This window comes from Sporothrix brasiliensis, assembly GCF_000820605.1.
Source record: "Sporothrix brasiliensis 5110 chromosome Unknown Cont15, whole genome shotgun sequence".
Classification (NCBI taxonomy): domain Eukaryota; kingdom Fungi; phylum Ascomycota; class Sordariomycetes; order Ophiostomatales; family Ophiostomataceae; genus Sporothrix; species Sporothrix brasiliensis.
In genome coordinates this window covers 1,218,823-1,238,863 of record NW_024467134.1, presented here as the reverse complement: position 1 = coordinate 1,238,863, position 20,041 = coordinate 1,218,823, and the positions used below count along the sequence as shown (strand labels likewise).

Sequence of the window (20,041 nt, the reverse complement as noted above, 5' to 3'; positions counted from 1 at the left end):
CACAGCCGAGGAGGGAAGGACGCTTTCCACTTACAGCAGGGATGGTGCGATTCTAAGGGTCGTGGGGAAGGCGCGGGCCTGACCTAGGAGGCAGGGAGGTCATGTACACAGCAAGTTCCGCGCGCCACATACGACGATGCAAACAAGAACGAGCGCATACAGACTACACAGTACGACTTACATGCTCCGCTGGTCGGGGCCGCATTTTTCTTGCCCTGCTGCCCTTTTTCCCTTTGCTGTGTATTCACGTCTCGATCGTCGCCCCGTCGTCTTAACCTCTTTCCTATTTTGTCTTAACCCTCCGTGTGGATCGCTATCTGGACTTTCTCGGCCTTCTTGGCGGGAGGTACCGCCACGCCTCGTCATTGAGGAAAGTACGGATTTGTGAGCGTCGTACGACAGAAGTACTGCAAATACGAGGAGCAACCAGCAATGCACTGCCGCGGACGTGGTCTCGGAGGGAATGTCTACAACCAACCGACCCTCTGGGCATGCATTTGGAGTGGAAAGGGGAGGTAGAAGCCTCTCTCCCGGCCTATCTGCGATAGACGATATCATGCCGTAGTTTTGTTGCCTCATTTCTTTTCCACTGTACAAAACAGGCCTCATGCAACTGAAGCCGTCGACGTTGGAGACAAGTGGACAAACAGCGAGAGCGATCTGCTTCCTTTGTCTCCGTCTGTCCAAGCACGTCCGTCCGGTCATTTCGTCTGTTTGTCTGACTATCACTTTGCTTTGTGGTTGGTCGACTTACATAACATGTACTGTGCAGAATACAAAATACAAACGACGCTCTCCACAATGTACATTCCTGATCTCGCTGTTGGACGTCGTTATTCAAATGACTTCCCCGCTGGTCTTCGCCATAAATGCTAAGATCCTTGGTTGGCAAACCGCTAAAAGCCACTCTTTCCAGCCGATTCAGACCAAATTTGGGGTCAAAGCACGCCCTAAAGTAGCCCTTGTGCCACAAGGCAGCTTCAAGTCTCCCTACCTTTTGCCCGACTAGGATACGATGCAGTCTAACACTACGTTTATTCTTTGCCTCGTTTGTTTCCTCCGTTTTCCCCATATTTTGGTATGTCGCTTTTTTATATTTGATTCCTCTCATCCTTACTTGTACTGAGAAATTCTTCCATTTTACTTACCACATCGTAGTCCTGGTGTTTATCTTCTTGCCTTAGTCGTGCAGGATTGCCACCCAAAATCCCCACTTGATATCCACTCGACCCTCTCTGTTTCAACGTCGTACGGTTCTTACCATAAAAGTTGTATGTGGATTTTGCACGGAATATTCGTACTGTGTATGTTTTAGCATATTTCTCCTCGGCCACCTCTGTTTTAGGAAATTTTGTCCTGGATGTTCTCGAACAAAGACAAAGCCTCGGCCAAGAATTCTTTCAACGTTCTTTTCGTGTGCTTCTGTCCAACGTTTTACAAATGCCGTGACCTGTATTCCCCGTCTGCCCTGCTGTGTCTCTTCCTTCTCGAGTTCCACCACCAGCCACCGCCATGACACCGCCTAGCGAGGCCTTCTTTGCCACATCTCTTCATACTTATTTGCTCGTCCTTACACATCCACTGGCACATGGTCAGCTGCACGTGTTTCCGCCCAGATTTTCCCCCAGAATACGGCACTTTCAGGCTTTAGTGTCCTGTTGGGTGGCTTCGTATTACTAGCCAAGGCTGTAGATAAGGCTGTACTTGTAAATAGTTTATAGCTACGTAGTTCAGTGAAGACGAAAAAAGCCAAGATGCTCCACGGCTCCCTCAAGGCGGCTTTTTGTCAGCGCCGCCAGCACACAGCACACCAGGGCGCAAGACAACACATCTTCCTAGCGTCTTCTTCGTACCACATATGCGTGCATGGGATCGTCCGTGTCTGTTGGCCGGGGTCCCGAATTATATACGCCCCCCCCCCCCCCCCCCCCCCCACCCTTTTCATGTCCGCCATCCAATCCGTTCCTTCCATTTATATCCCAGAATGCCCTGCACCTTCCCATGTTGACCGTCCAGGCTGATCAGGCTGACTCCTGCCCATTTCGTCTCTTTCCCATCTCGTCTCCATCTCGTCTCCATCTCGTCTCTCATATCCACATCTCCGCCTACCATCATCCGTCTGTCGTCCCCCCTCGTCTTCTCTCTCTATTAAAGCGGCGGCCGTCCCTCGTCATCCTCCACTCTCTCCACAATCTCTTTCTTTATTTCCCCGACTTCCCCAGGATAGGCTTGCTCAAACGGGTCGTCGTATTCATATTGAACATCAGCCTCAACGGCTACCAAGTCATCGCCTTCCAACGCAGAGCAAGACTCACCCAACACCCCCTTCTCGACCTCTCACCTTATCCTCCCCATACCACCCCGCTCACCCCTTCGTGCCACTATGAGCGGCCAGGACGAGAAGAACGTTTACGCCCGCCCGGATGCCGCCCACCTGGCGCCGGCCCGCGTCGAACACCATGACATCCTCCCCAGCGATGAAGAGGTCGGTGTTGTGCGCCCCAACAAGCCCGGCCCGGGCGACGACGGCAGCATTGCCAACGGCACGCTCCACCGCCAGCTCAAGGGCCGCCACATGCAGATGATTGCCATTGGCGGTGCCATTGGTGCTGGTCTGTTTGTTGGTTCCGGCGGCGCGCTGCACGCGGGCGGACCCGCGTCGCTCGTCATTTGCTACCTGATTGTCGGCGTCATGCTACTGTTCACCTGCCAGGCGCTTGCCGAGCTGGCCGTGCTGTACCCGGTCAACGGCGCCTTTTACAGCTACGTGGTCCGCTTCGTCGATCCGGCCTGGGGGTTTGCCACGGGCTGGGACTATGCCCTGACCTGGCTGACCGTCCTGCCCTTTGAGCTGACGGCCGCCTCGATCACGATCCGCTTCTGGCGCGAAGACTTGAACGAGGGCATCTGGATCGCCGTCTTCCTGGTGGTCCTGATGAGCATCCAGGTCTTTGGCGTCAAGGGCTACGGCGAGGTCGAGTTCGTGCTGAGCATGGTCAAGATCTGCGCCTGCGTCGGTTTCATCATCCTCGGCATCGTCATCAACGTTGGCGGCGTTGGCAGCCAGGGCTACCTGGGTGCCAAGTTCTGGTACGACCCGGGCGCCTTCCAAAACGGCTTCAACGGCTTCGCGAGCGTTTTTGTCGTGGCCGCCTTCTCCTTTGGCGGCACCGAGCTCGTCGGCCTGGCGGCGGCCGAGACCAAGAACCCGCTCAAGTCGATTCCCACTGCCACCAAGCAGGTGTTTATGCGCATTGCCTGCTTCTACATTGTCAACCTCTTCATGCTGGGCCTCATCCTGCCCGCCACCGATAGCCGCCTGCTGGGTGCCGAGGGCGCAAACAGCAAGGCCTCGCCCTTTGTCCTCGCCATCCAGGACGCCGGCATCAAGGTCCTGCCGTCCATCTTCAACGCCGTCATTACCATCTCCGTCATCAGCGTCGCCAACTCGTGCACGTTCGGCTCGACGCGCACCATGCAGGCCATGGCCGAGCACGGCATGGCCCCCAAGTTCCTCGCCCACGTCGACAGCAAGGGCCGTCCAATCTGGTGCATCGTCGTCCAGTTTGCGTTCGGCCTGCTGGCCTTTATCGGCGAGTCGGGCCATGCCACCACCGTCTTCAACTGGCTCCTCTCGCTCTCCGGTCTCTCCTTCCTCTTTGTCTGGGGCTCCATCTGCCTGACGCACATCCGCTTCCGCTACGTCTGGCAGGCCAAGGGCCGCACGCTCGACCAGATCCCCTACAAGCCCAACTTTGGTGTCTATGGCAGCTGCGTCGGCCTGTTTTTGAACATCGTTTGTCTTATCGCCACCTTTTACAGCGCTCTGTATCCGTCGCCGGGCGCCACGCCGTCGGCCTCGGTCTTCTTCCAAAAGTACCTGTGTATGCCCATTGTCTTGCTCCTGTACGTCGGCTGGAAGATCTATGCTCGCGACTGGCGCTTCTACGTCCCGACCGAGGACATTGACGTGCTTGATGGCCTGTGTGACTTCGTGCCGCCGCCGCTCGAGGAGGACCGCGCGCCCAAAAAGTGGTCGAACCTGCCGAGGCGGGTGTTTAATCAACTGTTCTGAGGTTGATTAAAAGGCGAGCGAGGAACAGGAAAACAGACGATTTGAAGGCAGACTGAGCGCACGGCGAGCGTGCTGTTGATGTTGATTTATATTGACTTAGTGATTCCGATTCCGTCATTCTTTTGTTCATACCCCATGGCGCTGTGGGAGATTTTCCTCACCATATATTCCATACACTCAGTACACATCCTACACACTCTGTATACACGAGAGCATAGACTAAACTTACAACAATATGTCAAACTGTCAAGCTTACTACGTACTACACACACTGCATAAACTGTTGCAATCACAATCTATTCATATGCCTAATACGTTCTTCCGTACTCTGACCATCCCCCAACCACAATGCATCGATGCTCCATCCAACGCCGCAATCATCACTCATGTTCTATGCATATCGTTTGAGACCGGGTTGGCACTCTCGCTTCGTGACGCAATCACAAGTTACGTACTGGCTGCCGTGCCGGTGCCTGCTGCCGGCGGGTACTCCTTGCCGTCCACAGTCACCTTGGGCGTGCACGCGCACCACTCGGTCTCGGCAACACCGGCGAGGGCTTGCGGGATGTGGCGGCCGCAGCCGCGCCAGGTCTGCTTTGCTGGGAGGTGGATGTTATCAATGTTGAACGTCGAGAAGGACGAACAGGGACAAAGGGCTGGGGCTGGGGGCAGCCGACAGAGACGACCGACGGGGTGAAGAAGCTTACAGCAGGTAGGACAAGTTGCACCCATACACATGATGACGGATGGATAGATCTGTTGGTAGTGGAGACGTCGATTGTGGCGTTCTTGTTGACGTGAGTAGAAGTCGAAGTTGCTGAGGTGAGCAAAGCAGTCAGAGGACGCTTTGCAGGTGACGATGTGGGGGGTTAGTCGAAAAGTGGGCGAGCTAACCTTTTCACTGGCGTGTGGTGGTGAGTGGGACAAGATCGAAGACGCTGGGAGAGCAAAATCGAAAGTGGTGACATGAAGGAAGAAGAGGACGAAACGAGATGGAAATTGACTCTTTTTGAAACATTCCCAAATTGGATGCCATGATGATAGGGTTGCCGAAGCAAGGAAGGAACCTGGTAAAAGGAGCTCGCCGACCTGTGGAAAGTGCAACCGGGGAACGGGAACACTGCACGACATGGTGGAGCCCTAATCGGCGACGCTCCAGCTCGATTCCCCTCTTTTGGGACCTAGTGCGTGCTTTGTCATGGACAGCTCGCCGTCAACGATGAGGACGGCACGATCGGGTGGGAAAGGAGACACTACGACATACGTTGCAGTTGTACACAAACACGCCATATTCAAGTCTTGAGATATGACGGGTGGCAAAAGACGGTCCATCGTAAAAGGCTACTATCATTGACTGCATCAACAACTTCACTTCGCTGTCTAACCATCCAGCAATGGCATGATTCTATAATACGTCGGATCTTCCAAATTCAAAGCCAATGCAAACAGGATCGGGTGAAGAACCACGAGATGGAGGTTTTTAATCCTGTGTAGAGTCCTGTGTGACGAAGGATGAAAATCTGCGAAAGGCCGATGCAAGACCAGATGTGACAGATATTATGTATATATAATATGGGGGAATACGAAAGTAGACTATAAATTGGACCAACGTGTAAAGGCGCCGATCTCTGCCAAGAAATGAAGACACACCAAAACTGGGTTGACCGTTAACCCAACATCTCGATTTTCCCCCACACTATCACCAGGCCATCTTGGCCAGAAGGCCATTGGGCCAGCGACGCACCGATGCCTTGCGCGCCTCGTCGAGGCCCAGGAGGCCCAGTCCCAGCGCCATGGGCAAGAAGTAGTACTCGGCCGGCACGCCCGACGTGCCCAGCACAACCTGCAGCTGCGGAATGTACAGCCAGATGACGGCGATGCCCAGCGACAAGACAATGGCCGGGAACAGCAGCAGGTTCTGCGTCGCCTTGTTGAACGCGGGCGGGTGCTGGAACAGCGAGAGGCGGCGTGTGCGCACGGCCATGAGATTGAACCACTGCAGCACGACGAGGGTGATGAAATACACCGAGCTGGCCTCGTTGATGCGCGCCGTGAGGCCGTCCAGGCCGTCGACGGTGGCCAAAAAGGCCGCGTCGTAGTTGCCAAAGGACAGCCACAGCTCGCCAAAGGGCACGCCGCGGCGCACGAGGTACCAGTAGGCCATGGTGAAGCTGAGGACGACCTCAAACATGCCGACAAAGCCATACGCATGAAACATGAGCTGCCAGTTGACGAGGCGGGTGGTGCGCAGGTTGCGGGGTGGGCGCAGCAGGAGGTCGGCCTCGGGGGTCTCGTACGCGAGAACAATAGCAGCGATGCAGTCGGTGAAGCAGCTATAGATGAGTTAGCAAGTGAAGCCGACGTGAAAAGATCGCGACGACAAGATCGCCGAAGAGGGGTGAAAGACAGGATAGGGAAGGAACTGTGCACAAGGCTGAAATGGAAGGAGGTAGAGAACGACAGAGGGAAGGTGCAAGTGGTCGCAATGTGGAAGGAGCGCGTTACAAGGAAGGCACCATCTAGTGCGTCCCAACAAAACACCCAAAATCCCAAAATCCCAAAATCGACGAAATAAGCTCACCAAATAATAATCATCAAGAATGACGACAGGATCTGCGGCAGGCCCAGAATGACATTCGTGAACACAGGCCAGAACTCAGACCACGATCCGGCCGGCAGCAGGTACGCGATGATCTTCTTCATGTTGTCAAACACAAGACGGCCATAGCGCACAGCCGCGACCACGCTCGCAAACGTCGACCCGCCAAGCAGCACCATGTCGGCAGCCTCGACAGCAATGTCCGAGCCCCCGGCCAGCGCAATGCCAACGTCGGCAGCCTTGAGAGCGGGTGCGTCGTTGACGCCGTCGCCCGTCATGGCCACAACGGCGCCGCGCGCCTGGAACGCGCGAACAATGCGCAGCTTCTGGTCGGGCGTGGTGCGGGCAAAAACAATCTCCGGGTAGTGGGTCGCCGAGCAGATCTGGTCCCATTGGTAGTCATTGACCTTGAGCAGGTCGGCACCGGTCAGAAGCAGGGCCGTTGTTTGCGGGGGCGTGGGCGGCAGGTGATGATCCATCGGAGCAGCGTCGGCGCGGGCCACATGCAGTTTGGCAGCCCACTTGCGAGCCGCGGACGGTGCCGCGTCGGTCTTCTCGCTGGACGCGCCGACGCTCTTGCTGGGGGACCGGACCAGATCGGCCATGCCGTGCACCGCACGCGTGCTCACCATGCCGCACTGGCGCGCAATCGCAAGCGCCGTCAGACCAAAGTCACCCGTCACCATGACCGAGCGAATGCCGGCGCCGCGCAGCGTCTGCATCACGTCGTGGATCTCGTCGCGTGGCGGGTCCATGAGCGCCAGCAAGCCGATCAGCGTGAACGCGCCAGCGTGCACCTCGCTCTTGAGGCGCTCGTCGTTCTTGGCCGCGGCGCCGCTGACGAGCACACCAGGAGCAAGAATCTTGCGCGCGACGAGAATCACACGGCGGCCCTCGACGGACCAGGTGTCCTTGGTCTGCTGCACGGCGGCACGCGTCGCGGGCGTCAAGGCGACGACGCTGCTGCCCCCCTCGCCGACGCCCGCCTGCACAATGCGCGTGCACTTGTCGAGGAGCATGTCCGGAGCGCCCTTGAGAAACAGGAGCGTGTTCTGTTGAACGGCAGGCAGCGGCAGAGCCGGCGCACTGCGGTTGGCTTTCCCAAACGTGCTGTCCACCACCTCGCCGTGGGTCAGGCACTGGTGTGCCATGCTGTTGTTGTTGCCGGTGTCGTCGAGGGCAAGGGCGGTGGCCATGTACTTGGTCTTGCTGTCAAAGGCGAGGTCGGCGACGGTGGTCCAGGCGGCACGCAGCTCACCAATGGGGCCCAGCCTGTCGGCGAGACGCAGTGCGGCCTGGTCCGTGGCGTTACCAAAGATGCGGCGCTCTTTCTTGGTACCATTGGCCTCGACATCATCCTTGTCTTCGGCGGCTGTATCAAACTCGGCGGTGTTGCACAGTCCCGCGCCAGCACGCAGCTGGTTCAAGGGCGACGGGAACGCGGAGGCGGCGGCACCTTCAGCCAGCAGCACCGCCTCGTCGGTGGTGTAGGTCGTGACACCCAGCGAGCAGTCGGTGACGTACATCTTGTTCTTGGTCAGAGTGCCGGTCTTGTCGGAGCAAATGACGGACACGGCGCCCAACGTCTCGACGGTCTTGAGCGACTTGCACAGGATACGATGCTTCTTCATGAGATTGGCCGTGATGGTCAAGCTCGCCGTCGTGGCAATGGGCAGGCCTTCGGGAATATAGGCAATGGCCACGCTGACGGCACTGACAATCAGCATCGGCACGCTAATCCAGTCGGGATGCGCCTTGCGCAGCCAGCCGGCCCTGGAAAAAAGAAGATAAAGTGTCAACATGATTTTATTCGGCCACAAAAAAGACCAAAACAAAACGCTACCGTCCCAAGGCTTGATAGACCAGGGCAATGAGTATGCACAGGAAGAGGCAGACATACCAGACAGCCACGAGCACGACAATCCAGGTCACCATGATGACAAAGATGAGCAGCACAAAGCGCAGAATCTCGCGTTCCATCGTTGTCAGTCCCGCCTTGGGCGTGCTCGTCAGCTTGGCAATCTGACCAAACACGGTGGAATCGCCCGTTGCCACCACCACTGCGCGCGCCGTGCCCGTCACGCAGTGCGTGCCCTGCAGGCCAATGCAGTTGGTCTCGAGGTAGTTGTCGCTGGCGGACGCCGTGCGGCCCTCGGACGCACTGGCCTTGATCGGCTTCGACTCGCCCGTCAAGACGGCCCGGTCCACCGTCATGTCGTGCGACACGCGCACGTAACGGACATCGGCAGGGATGCGGTCGCCGGCCGTCAGCAGCAGCACATCGCCGGGCACGAGGTCGGCAGCGGCAATCTCCGTCTGGGTGCCGTTCTCGCGAAAGACGTGGCACGAGGCCGGAAGCATGGCGGTGATGGACTGCATCACACGCGACGAGGACCAGTCCTGCCAGCCATTGAAGGCAGCCTGGATGAGGAAGACGGCAATCAGGACAATGCCAAGGGCCAAGTTGGCAACAGCGGGTGCCGGCTCGCCGAGCGGCTTCCATGACAGAAACACCAAGATGCCGCCAACCGCCAGGATGGATCCGAAGCCCTTGAAGAAGTACCCGACGACTTTGCCGAACCACGGGTTGGGCAGGGGCGAGATGGCGTTGGCGCCGTGCGCGCGGAGGCGGTCCTTGGCCGTGTCGGCCGACAGACCAGCGACGATGCTAGTGTCGAGGCGCTTTTCGAGCTCGGCCGAGGAGATCTTGTGCCAGTCGATGGCCTCGAATTCTAAGAGGAAAGCACTTTGTCAGAGATGAAGACACGTGAAGCACATGCTTGTTTCACTGCTGATGGAGACGACGTACTCGACACCATGGCATCCTTGGCCTTGGCCTGTTCGCCCTTGCGCTGGCGCTCGGCATCATCAATGTCCTGGGAGCTGTGCAATGTGAGTGTGCGTGTCATCACATACCTCACCTGGGGTATGGTAACGAGCGGCACGTATAGGGGCATGTATAGGGGTACGTACAGTGTGCGGTACTGGATGGGAAGAGCAGCAGATGGGTCAATGGAGCGGCGTGACGAGCGTGACCGCTGACGGGTCGACCTATTGCGCATACGGGCGCCGCCACTGGAAGACGAAGGCGAGCCATCGTCGTTCTCATCACTACCCTCACCCTTTTCCAAGGCGAATCGGTCATGGCGAGAGGCACGGACACCGCCCTTTTCCTCGTCGTCGGCTTTTTGCCAGATGAGCGTGTTTTCAACAACCATTTTGAAGGATGCGAGGGGGGAGGAAGATAGGAATGAGACGGTGACGAGGAAGAAAACGGAGAAATCAACCCGAAGGAAGACGCAACAAGGAGTGGGAGCGGAGAGGGGAGGTGTGTGTTGAGGGAAGGGCTGTAGACGAAAGGAAAAAGTAATATGGAGGGTGTTGTTGTTCACATCAAAGGCAGCAAGACCATATGGGTGAAGGCTGGCAGAGATATTTATGCCTGGTCGGCAGTGACGCCTCTTTGTGACAATGGGCCATCACCATGATAGACGATCAATGTTTGTGCTTCCACGCTACAACGCATCCTATACGGCCCCCTATTTCCTCATTTGTATGTCTTGGCTACATTGTCTGCATATCCGATGTCGTCTTTGTCCTATTTGGTGACAGTCTTGCTTAGACCGTCTATTCTCATCCCTCTCGTCCCTTCCATGAAGCTTTGCAGAATGAGGAAACTCGTTCCTGGAGCTGTCAGTCGTTCTGTCATTACGTTACAGTTATGTAAACCCTGGGAAAGCTTGCTTTTCTTGCTTCTTTGAGGCCAAATGGCTGGTACGCGAGTTGTGTCCATTCTGGTCCTTGCAAGCAACTGGAACCGCCTTGCCGTGAGAGAGCAAAGTATAGTCACCGTGTGTTACGATGAGGCATTTACATGTCGTCGTTCCAAGTGGTGAGAAACGACGAGATAGACCGCCCTGGGGCAACGGTCGAATCATTGAATTAGGAAATTAAATTCTGTATAAAGAATACATCGGAAAATCAGCCTGAAGGAAGGGCAAACCGACAAAGACAAACATGAAAAAGGTCGTATGGCGATGTTCTATGGGTCTCTTGTCACTCTGCGCCGCTGCGCCGACCAGAAGATAAACAGGACGAGTCCATCCAGATAGGGTCAAGCGACGGGGACTGAGTGGGTGTTGAAAGAAGAGGGTCAAACAAAGGGGCAAGACTATAAAAAAAAATGATAAAATGATAAATAAATAAATGGTAAAATAAAAAAATCGAGAGGGGAAACAAAACAGGAATTTGGGAGGGGAATGCGCCAAACACGCGCGTAAAGAAGAGACCGCCCTTTTCATTACAATTCACTACGTCGTATTGTGCGTCCCATTGTCGTTCCTGTTTGCACGGCAGATGAGCCGCTAGTTGGGGAAAAGGCCCTTTGCCTTCGGATCGTTTATCCAGCCGGCCATGACCCATGAACAGGGCTGTGCCTCGTAGCTGCAAAGTCGCAGAGTCGCAAGGAAAACGAGAAAACGAGAAGGATTCGAAAAGGCGAGCATCCTATTGGTCGAGAATGCGGCGGCTCCAGCGCAAAAATTATATCAAAGAACTGACACGCATGCCCAGGAAAAGAGAAGAGAAGAGAAAAATGAAAGGATGAACGGCAAGGCCCCAAACAGGAAAGGAATTGTGGCATATGCCTAAATTCGATGACCCAGGCGTGTCCTTAGGTAGCTGTTTGCTAACGGTTTCGAGACGTCACCATGCGCTGCGGTCGATATGTTGCATAGAAAGACGACGGTGTTTGGTTTCGGCGATTAGTTCTGTCGCCATCCATGCTGTTTCAGGATCGGAAATGGCAGGCCGGAGAGAAAAGCCTAGTCGCCAATGTTTTCCAAATTATTATATTTCTCATTTTCGCTTCCGTCCAGACGGGGTGCAGGAAAGTAGAGAGGAGGAAGACGAGCGAGAGGGAGACATGGGATTCGTGCAATGTATGTTGTACATCGCCCGCAAATGGAGGCCTCCCCGTCAGCAGAGCAACGGTCAAGCGAGGGGACCTCAAGGAAGGAGAGTCGTCGCCAACGGAATGGAGAACGAAGACGAAGGGTGCAATTCATAGCGTACCACACGGGACAACGTACTCGATCCACAATGGCAATTGCCTGCATCGCAGCACAGATGCACACGCGCACATCACACACACACGCAGGTGACGGGGCACGACCCACTAGTTCCCGAAGCTTGTTTGCCTTAATTGCCTTAGGGTTGCTTTAGGTGTGTGGCGTGTGCAAATGTGTGGGAAAGGGTCACGATGATGCGAAAAGCTTCACTTTTGGATGCTTGTTGATTTACAAGAACGTAATGTCGTGTGGTTGTCAATTGACTCAGCAGCTAGAAATTGCAGGGCGATGGGAGAGCTGGGAGGGCAGCGTGTCTATGGACTGCAGGTAAGTACTGACGTAGTGTTGTAAATTATATGAATATTATGCGTATTGGGTGCTTGGCTTGCACAATAAATGGCTGCATACATTTGCTCGTTGTTTTGGCAGGACTGGCAAGGGAAAGCGAGAGAAGAACGAGAAGAGTCAAATAGGTCGAAGGAAGAGCGGACGTTGAGGTCTCAGAACGACTGGTGGGAGAATGAAAAGTGGTGTAAATCAATGGACTTGCCAATGGTCAACCGGACTAATAACAAAAGGGACAATAAAGAACAGCGGGTGGCTATGCTTCTTTGATTCACACGTGGCGGACCCAGAATTAAAAAGGCCCAAGACCGGGCAAGAATAAAATAAAAATAATAAAAGAGGACGAGCGATCTAATGGGCGGCAGGCAGGAAAAAAAAAGCAGGAAAATGAAAAGGTAGCCCAGCCGCGACGCAGCAGAAAAGGCCCGGATTTGGTGAGAAAGTGCTAATTAGGGACGAGAAAAAGTCGCAAAGCGTGGAAAACAGGAAATCTTGGTGAGCTAGTTATGAAGGTGCTAGTACGGCATACGACATACAGTCGTCTTACTCGGTAATTAACATTGGAAATGTGAAGGCGCAGAGAAGACTGCATTGTGCACAACGAAGCGAGGGCCAAGTGGAAAAATTAAGTCGTATTCGTCCGGCATATATGTAAACTGTGGCTCGTAGCTCACTCGCCTCCCTCACATTCGTTCTTCTCGTCCCTCCTTCTCGACGACGTTTTATTATTCCTTACGCCGTATGTCGTGATTTCTCCCGTTCCACCAGAAAGAAAGCAAGAACACAAAAGAAAACAAAACAAGGCTAATAAACACGACCGTGCTGATTCCGCATGCATAGCATACCAGACAGGAATGAGATGTACGGAGCATGCTGCACGACTTACTCTTTACATTGCGAACGGTACAGCCCAAATTTACACGCTGACCGGTAGCGCGGCGGTTTAATATGAAAGAAGATGGGTTTGCGTTGGCATTGGAAGCCAAAGAGAGAGTGAGGCCGGATTCTTCGCCGTAAGCGTACGATCGTTTTTCTAGGGACCAACTCTCTCTGTGGTCTGGTATGAACCTTTTTCGTATCTTATACTCTTGATACAACCAGGACTGATCCCGAAAACTGGTGGACCAATCTTCAACAGTACCAATGATCTACAGAATAAACATAATACAACAGAGAGATGAACGAAGGACTAGGTGTTTTGAAGCAGAGTTTATGTTCCATAGCAGCGCAAGAGGATGCATATCCAAGTAAAAGAAATAAAAATAAAATAACTAAGAAGTCTACGACATACTCCCGTATGAAATAATCCACGCACAGGTCACCAGGCGGCTTGACTTTGGTCTCCTCCTCTTATGATTGTTTGGAGCTTGTCTTGCAGCTTATTAGCGCCGGTACGTCACTGCTACGGTAACGGCCAGGGTACCCGACCCATCATTGGCTTGATTGCAATGGTATGGCATGTGGGCACATGTTTCTCTTTTCCAATTCAGGGACCCAATGTTACCAGCGAAACTAATCCGCATCTTTTGGTTTTGGCTCGAATTTTAATCCTGCATGGATGGGATAGAAGATAGCTCCAGATACTGCTTGGCAGAAGAACGAGCATTCAATATGGAGAATTTTTGACGATATGTTTTAATGCCGCAAGCGTGAAAATAAGACGAAAAGATTCCCTCAACTACATCGTCCTCCGTGGACAACATGCGTTTTTATATTCAGCTCCAATGTCGTAATAGATAACTAAACGGAAACAAAGTGGGCATGACGCAGAAGACACGTAGAAAATGTTTGGCGATGTAATTTTATATAAAGAGGCGATCAAAAAAATTGTCAGGGAAATTAGGGAAAAAAGATAGTATTTTTGAAGCTGATAAAATCGAAAATCAGAAATAAAACAAGTAAACAGCTGTCGGAAAAGATATTATGAAAAGGAGCATTTGATATAATAAAAACAAGATGAAATAAAAGCAAAGTTCACAAAACAATGAACCCTCCAAAATGAGGCACACATAATATATTGGCAAATCGAGAAACCGCCACGCCAACGTCTGCGAAGCAACTCAGCTGACCTCAAAAAATACAACACAGATATGCGAGCAGATACTGTTGGTGTAATATAAAAAGAAAACAAAATCAATCCAAGCGTCATAAATGTCCGTAGTTGTCATGAGCAAAAAAACAAATCTGTGGGATTACCGTGAATCGAACACGGGTCTCTTCGGCCACAACGAAGTATTCTAGCCACTAAACCATAACCCCTTCTCGTGGTATTTGTGGAGTCTTTCGGCCCTCCCAGAGGCTCTAATAGCCAAGACCGCCTGTGAATGGGGACCCGTGATTAGGAAGCAGGAACATGTTCGTATTTTCCACTTGTCTCCTCCGCTTGGCGAGGACGTCGCGGCCATGTACACACGACAAGAACCAACCGGCGGTGAGAAATTATGTCGTCTTGTTTTGTTCTTCCATCGCAGAGTCCAGCATGCCATCGCCCACTGTCTGGCTGGCGGTCCCCGCTGTAGTATCTGGGCCCCTGTAACCCCTCTTCTTCTAATTACTGCACCAACAGTGACGTGTTTTCGGGTGCATCAAAACCCCTGACAAAAGCGATCCGCAAACATTGACAAGCATCGGTCAAGTACGATTCGTAACCCTTGGGTTTTTGAATTTCAGCATTGCATTTATTGCATCCTCGCTTTTACTGCGATGTTTCTTGAACTGCATTTTCAGCGACAGCGAACTGTATGGTTTAATAATTATAGGAGAGAGCGTGGCTCTCCCTCGTGATCTATAACAAAGGTCCCGGCACGCAAAAAGGAGAACATCAGTTGCGCCTCGTAAAATTCACAAGAGAGAAGCTGAAAAAAAGGCACTTGTATAAATAAAAGCTCATTGGTATATATGTGCATGAGTGTCGGGTGGCGAGTTTAGACGTATATACGCTGTGTGTGTCATAATCACTGCCGATGCGCGTCCTCGGCAGACAGGTCCCGCTCTACCATCTCAATCGACGTCAGGCTCGGAAACCGTCGTGTAAAGTCGCGGATATAGTCATCCCGGTCCTGCACCGACATGCCTTCGAGCACCGGCTGGCCGGGCAGATCGGGCGCCATCAAGGCTGACTGCGATCCCGAAGCGCCGCTCTTGCTTGGCAGAGTAGCCGGACCGCGCGCGTTGACGGGCTGCGACGCAGGGTAGGCCGCATTCGGCGAGCCTGGCTGTGCGTTGCTGTTGTTGTTCTTGCCGATCAGTGGGAGAGGCTTGTTGAGATGCATGGGCTTCGGCTTGGCCGACGGTTTAGGTGGCAAAGGACCACCGTGCTGCTTGTGGTCGTCGGATATGGTCATTGAATTCCGGCCCACGAGGACAGGCTTCCTACGCACTTCGGGCCGCTCGTCGAAACTACCGCGAGCGTTGGCGACGGGTGTAGAGCGCGCAACCGAATCCGACCCGCCAACACCAGCACCGCCACCACTGGCATTGCTGCCGTCGTCCGTAAAGTGGCCGTAACCCGAAGCAGTGCGGGTGGCCGGCGCCGATGACTGCGCCTCACTCAACAGGTTCTGCACGCGGTTCTGTATCGACACAGCACGCGACACGCCGCCAATGCTCTTGGGCATGCTCTTGGGGAGCGGCATGGGTGCCGGCGCGCTGCTGGAGCTGGTTGTCGTCCGTGAGAGCGAGGTGGGGCCCGTGTCCACCCTAGCCAGGCGCTGGCGGTATTCGGCACCCGCAGCAGCCACGCGCTTCTCCTCCATCGACAGACGACGACGCTCGATTTCGCGACGTACCTCGGGTGGCATGTCGTCCGTCACCTCGAGCGGCAGCTCGTTGTTGTCATAGGGATCGTCGCGGTATTGTTCGCCACTACCAGCGCCGCCGTAGCTGCTGTCGTTGCGCTCAAGCTGTTTCAGGGGCGACGGCGTGCGACTAGGACCAGGAACCGCCGTGTTGTTGTCCCTGTTGTCCCTGCCGCCGCTGCCACTACTGCCGCCCGTGCTTGTTTCGAACCGTTTAAAAGCGTCGCCGAACTTACCAGCAAAAAGGTTCTTTGTGCCTGCAAGTGCCGTCATGCTCGACCGCTTGCCGCCGCTCATCTTGGCCAGGCCACGGTCGCGCTTATTATCAGGCTGCTCTTCCATCGACCGAAGATAGTCCACATTTGACTCAATGGGTGTCTCGTCCCAGTTGCTGCTGCCGCCGTTGTTCTTGTTGTGATCGAGGCCAGGCCGAGGCGAGACCGACGGAGCTCTGAAATCGCTGTGGCCGGCGTTGCCTCCACTCACTTCGCGCTCACGCAAGTAGTCCAGGTTCGACTCGAGGTACGTGCTCGTTGGCCGAGGGCGGCTCGGCAACGAGGGCACAGAGGTTGTGACCGGCTCCAACGAGTCGGGGTTAGGACGTTGGCCTTCCAGCGACGGACGCGACGAGGATGGATGCCGGATGTGCATTGCCTGGGCTTGTGTCCGCAGCTGCGGCGGCGGCGTCTGGCTGTATTCACCGGAGCCACCACCGCTCAAGTCTTGGTATGGCTTTCGAGGAAGGCTGGACGCGCGGTTGGGGTTATGGTGGTCTGTTGGTGGGAAGCGGAAGACCTGATAATGTGGCATCCGGTTGGGCAAGTCTGGTGGCGGCGGTGTCGGAGAGGGAGACGTCATGGTTCCTGTAGACACCATTTTGGGCTTCTGCTCGCGCTGCGCAGAAATGGCCTGGAGTTCGGGCGTGCTGGAGATGATCGTCGATGCACGGCTCATCTCTGACGCTCGTTGCGGTACTTGCGCTGTTGGTTTAGCGGAGCTCTCGGAAGACGCGTCGATATGACTAGGCAGTCGGTTTGTTGGCCGAACTGGGTCTGATATAGTTTTCGTGATGCTAGCCATGGATGGCGAAACCTTGCCGGCCGCTACGGCCGCCGTGGCAGCTGCGGCTGCAGCTTGCGGTGTGGACTTTGTGTTGACCGTGGGTTGCGGAGCGGAAACAAACGCATCGCCTGCCAGACGCTCAGTCACCCTCTGCTTCAAATCCTTGGATTTGTCTGCTTCGGTAGACGCTGCAACGGATGATCCACCGGCCGCGGCCTGTTGATCGTCGAAGCTGAACCGCGTGCCCTGGTCGTGCAAGATGGAGAACTGATCCAACGTGGGAAACCTGTTGGACAGCTCGTCGGCAGACTGTATTGTCGATTTGGAGTCAAGGGCAGCAAAGGGATCGCCCTTGGTGACACGCATTGGAGAGGCGCTCGGTTTCTGGGCAGACGACGTTGCTGGCTGGCCAACGGGTGCTGCTGTCGGACGACCCCGTCGCATCGGGACGATGTCGGGGATGGCCTGCTGTGGCTTGGATGTGGGCGCGAAGACGGCACCAACAACAGGAGCAGGCACAGAGTTCTTATCGGCGGCCGAGGCTGTGTCGCCGCCTCGCGGCTCGGATTGTGATCGGCCGGAATAGATCTGCACTCTGTTAGGATACTACTGTGGGGTTCGAGGAGGGAAACATGACCGCGCCATGGAGACCACCTACATCTTTGACAGGAGTGTCTTTGCCTTGCATGGCGCAAGACTCCTTGAGGACTTGGTAGATGTTTGGACGAACGCCTTGGTCTTCTCGTAACATGGAACCTAACAAGTGCGATGTTAGTTACGGTTTTTTACAGTGGTTAAGCGACCAATGGCAGCAGAACTACCATACCAATCAACGCCTTCAAGCGGTCAGAAAAGGTGGGGTGACTCGGAAACCGATAGCTGGCGTTGAGAATGGCCAGCTGCGAGGATTGGTCCTCGAACGGTGTCGTATAGTAGCAGAGTTTGTATAGAAGCACACCCAGCGCCCAAATGTCGGACTTCTCGTCAATGGGTTGCCGCCGGTAGACATCGATCATCTCGGGACTGCGGTACTGCAGAGTCGTATGCCTCTGCACGTCCTCGTCCATGAGGCGGCACTCGACCACGGACACAGGTGCCGCCTTGGGCGGTGCGGCGGAACCGAAATCGCACAGCTTGAAGCGACGGCGCGCACTGCTGCCGCCACTCTTGCCGCTGCCACCCTTGCTGATCAAAACATTTTCGACCTTGAGGTCGCGGTGCAGAAGCGGCGGCTTGAGGTAGTGCATGCAGGCAACGCCCTCGGCGACGTCGCTAAATATGGACAGGATCTCGGGCTCCGTGAGGCGGTGCTGCAGGCGCGTGTTCATAAAGTCCATGAGGCCGCCGCCGTCGCAGTACTCCATGAGCAAGAACACCTCGTAGCCGCCGCCGCGAAGCTCGGAGGCGTGCGAGTCAAAGTAAGTGACAATGGCGCGGTGGCCCTTGAGGCGCTTCATAGTCTCGACCTCGGTGCGCATACTGCGCAGGGCATCCTTGTCGGGCACGGCAACGCGCTTGAGCACGGCGAGATCGGTGCCGTCAATCGGTGACTGCAACTTGACGAGATAGACGTGGGCGAAACCGCCCTCGGAAAGGTACTTTTGGATGACCACGCGATGGCTGCCAACCTGTATCTTGGTGCCCGGCGCAAAGGTGCCTTGTGGTGCCGTGCCGTGGGGGGCAGCTGGCACCTGCTGCTGGTGGTGGTGGTGATGCTGCTGCGGCTGGTTGTGATATTGTGGCGGTGGCGGCTGCGAACGGTGCTGGCCGGGCCGGGACGCCGGCATGGCCTGGCCGTGGGACGCCATGCTTTGGCAGTCTCTGGGTTATCGTGACGATGCGCGTTTGATGCGAAGCAAATGAAGCGGTGGAGGCAAAGGCAAAGTCTTATGTTCGTGAGAAACGGCGACGTCGAAAAGGAAACAGGGAAAGGGACCGAGAGAGCGGATTCGGTTCGAGAGCTTGGGGGTGGGCCGTGGGCCGAGAGGGTGCTAGGCAGCTGTGGAGATTGTTGAATGTGACTCGTGTTGTCGTCGACGTGTTGTTTACCGGTGGACTGGGGGTACAGGTCGTGAGTAACGCCGCCGGCGTGGCAGACAGATCGTCAAGAGTAAGACGGGGTTCGAAGACGAATCGACGCCAAAGGGAGAAGGACGGCCGAGCAACGAAATGGAGCGAAGGAACTCGGCATTGGCCGAAGCGAAGGGGAAAGCACAGGAGGAGCCTAAAGCAGGCTCATCGCGGCATGCAGTGCGAGGCGGCAAACGAGGGTGGAAGGGAGGCAAATGATGCAGAAAATAGGAGTCAAATTCGACGATATTGATGAGGAAGACAACTAGGAGGAGGAAATGGCAATTGCATACGATGGCCTCTTTCCCGTCTGTGTGGCTGAGGAACCAGGGAAGGTGCAAGTGTGCCAATGGGGAAGGTTGCTCCCTGTGGTCGTCGTGAGAAATACTAGGGCAAGAAGGAGGCTTTCAGGGCGCCTTCCTCAGGCGGCGTTTCATGCTGCCTTGCTGGAGCAGCGCCAGGCTAGCGGCTAATCAAAGCTGGGAAGGCATGGAATCAGGACAGTTGGAAGCATGGCGCATTCGTGGCGTCAGAGGTGGGGCGACTGCCAGCTGGTGCCGGCCCGTCTGGCTGAATTGTGTAAGTTGGGCTGTGCTGCAAAATGGCCGCATACTGACGATGGTGATGGCGACGAGGACCACAAAACCACAGAGACTCATAAGGTCCAAATAACCTGTCTTGGCCTGATCGAAGCTGGCATGAAGTCAAATTACGCGTGTGAAGTATGTTGTCATTCGGACTGTACCGGACATCTCTGTCATCTCTTATCCCAACAGCTCGAGTTGCAAGCACCTACTATTCGCAGTTAGTGTTCTCCGCACAGAAAGCCCCTCCGCCTAATATGTAACAAGACACTTGACGAGGCACACTTCGGACAGCAGACGGCGTCTGCAAGCCAGAGGTGACAGCGTTCAACCATCAGCAGCGTTTGTGTTAGCGTATGCTTCCAGTACCGATTATTGCCGACCTCATTTTGCTGATTTCAATTTGTGTGTGCTTGTCACCTGTTCCTCACCATCGTTTC

At 54.9% G+C, this 20,041-nt stretch overlaps 3 protein-coding genes and 1 non-coding gene across 4 annotated transcripts; 1 reads left to right on the top strand and 3 right to left on the bottom strand.

Moving 5' to 3' along the window:
- Positions 1–2,383: 2,383 nt before the first annotated feature.
- Positions 2,384–4,075, top strand: SPBR_05813 (amino acid permease family protein; the record flags this gene model as incomplete). The annotated part of the gene is made up of 1 exon (XM_040764076.1): positions 2,384–4,075. One exon carries the CDS (start codon positions 2,384–2,386, stop codon positions 4,073–4,075), a length of 1,692 nt encoding a protein of 563 aa, XP_040622142.1.
- Positions 4,076–5,774: 1,699 nt separating this feature from the next.
- On the bottom strand, positions 5,775–9,892 carry SPBR_05507 (sodium/potassium-transporting ATPase subunit alpha; the record flags this gene model as incomplete). Its single annotated transcript, XM_040763771.1, has 5 exons — positions 5,775–6,408; positions 6,657–8,447; positions 8,518–9,406; positions 9,484–9,557; positions 9,648–9,892. The coding sequence occupies 5 exons, from the start codon at positions 9,890–9,892 to the stop codon at positions 5,775–5,777; spliced, it is 3,633 nt and encodes a 1,210-aa protein (XP_040622141.1).
- Positions 9,893–14,275: 4,383 nt separating this feature from the next.
- On the bottom strand, positions 14,276–14,347 carry SPBR_09474. Its single transcript has one exon. It is a non-coding gene; the product is annotated as a tRNA-His (tRNA).
- A 695-nt stretch (positions 14,348–15,042) lies between these two features.
- Positions 15,043–18,755, bottom strand: SPBR_05528 (AP2-associated kinase; the record flags this gene model as incomplete). Its single annotated transcript, XM_040763791.1, has 3 exons — positions 15,043–17,535; positions 17,606–17,703; positions 17,774–18,755. The coding sequence occupies 3 exons, from the start codon at positions 18,753–18,755 to the stop codon at positions 15,043–15,045; spliced, it is 3,573 nt and encodes a 1,190-aa protein (XP_040622140.1).
- Positions 18,756–20,041: the final 1,286 nt, after the last annotated feature.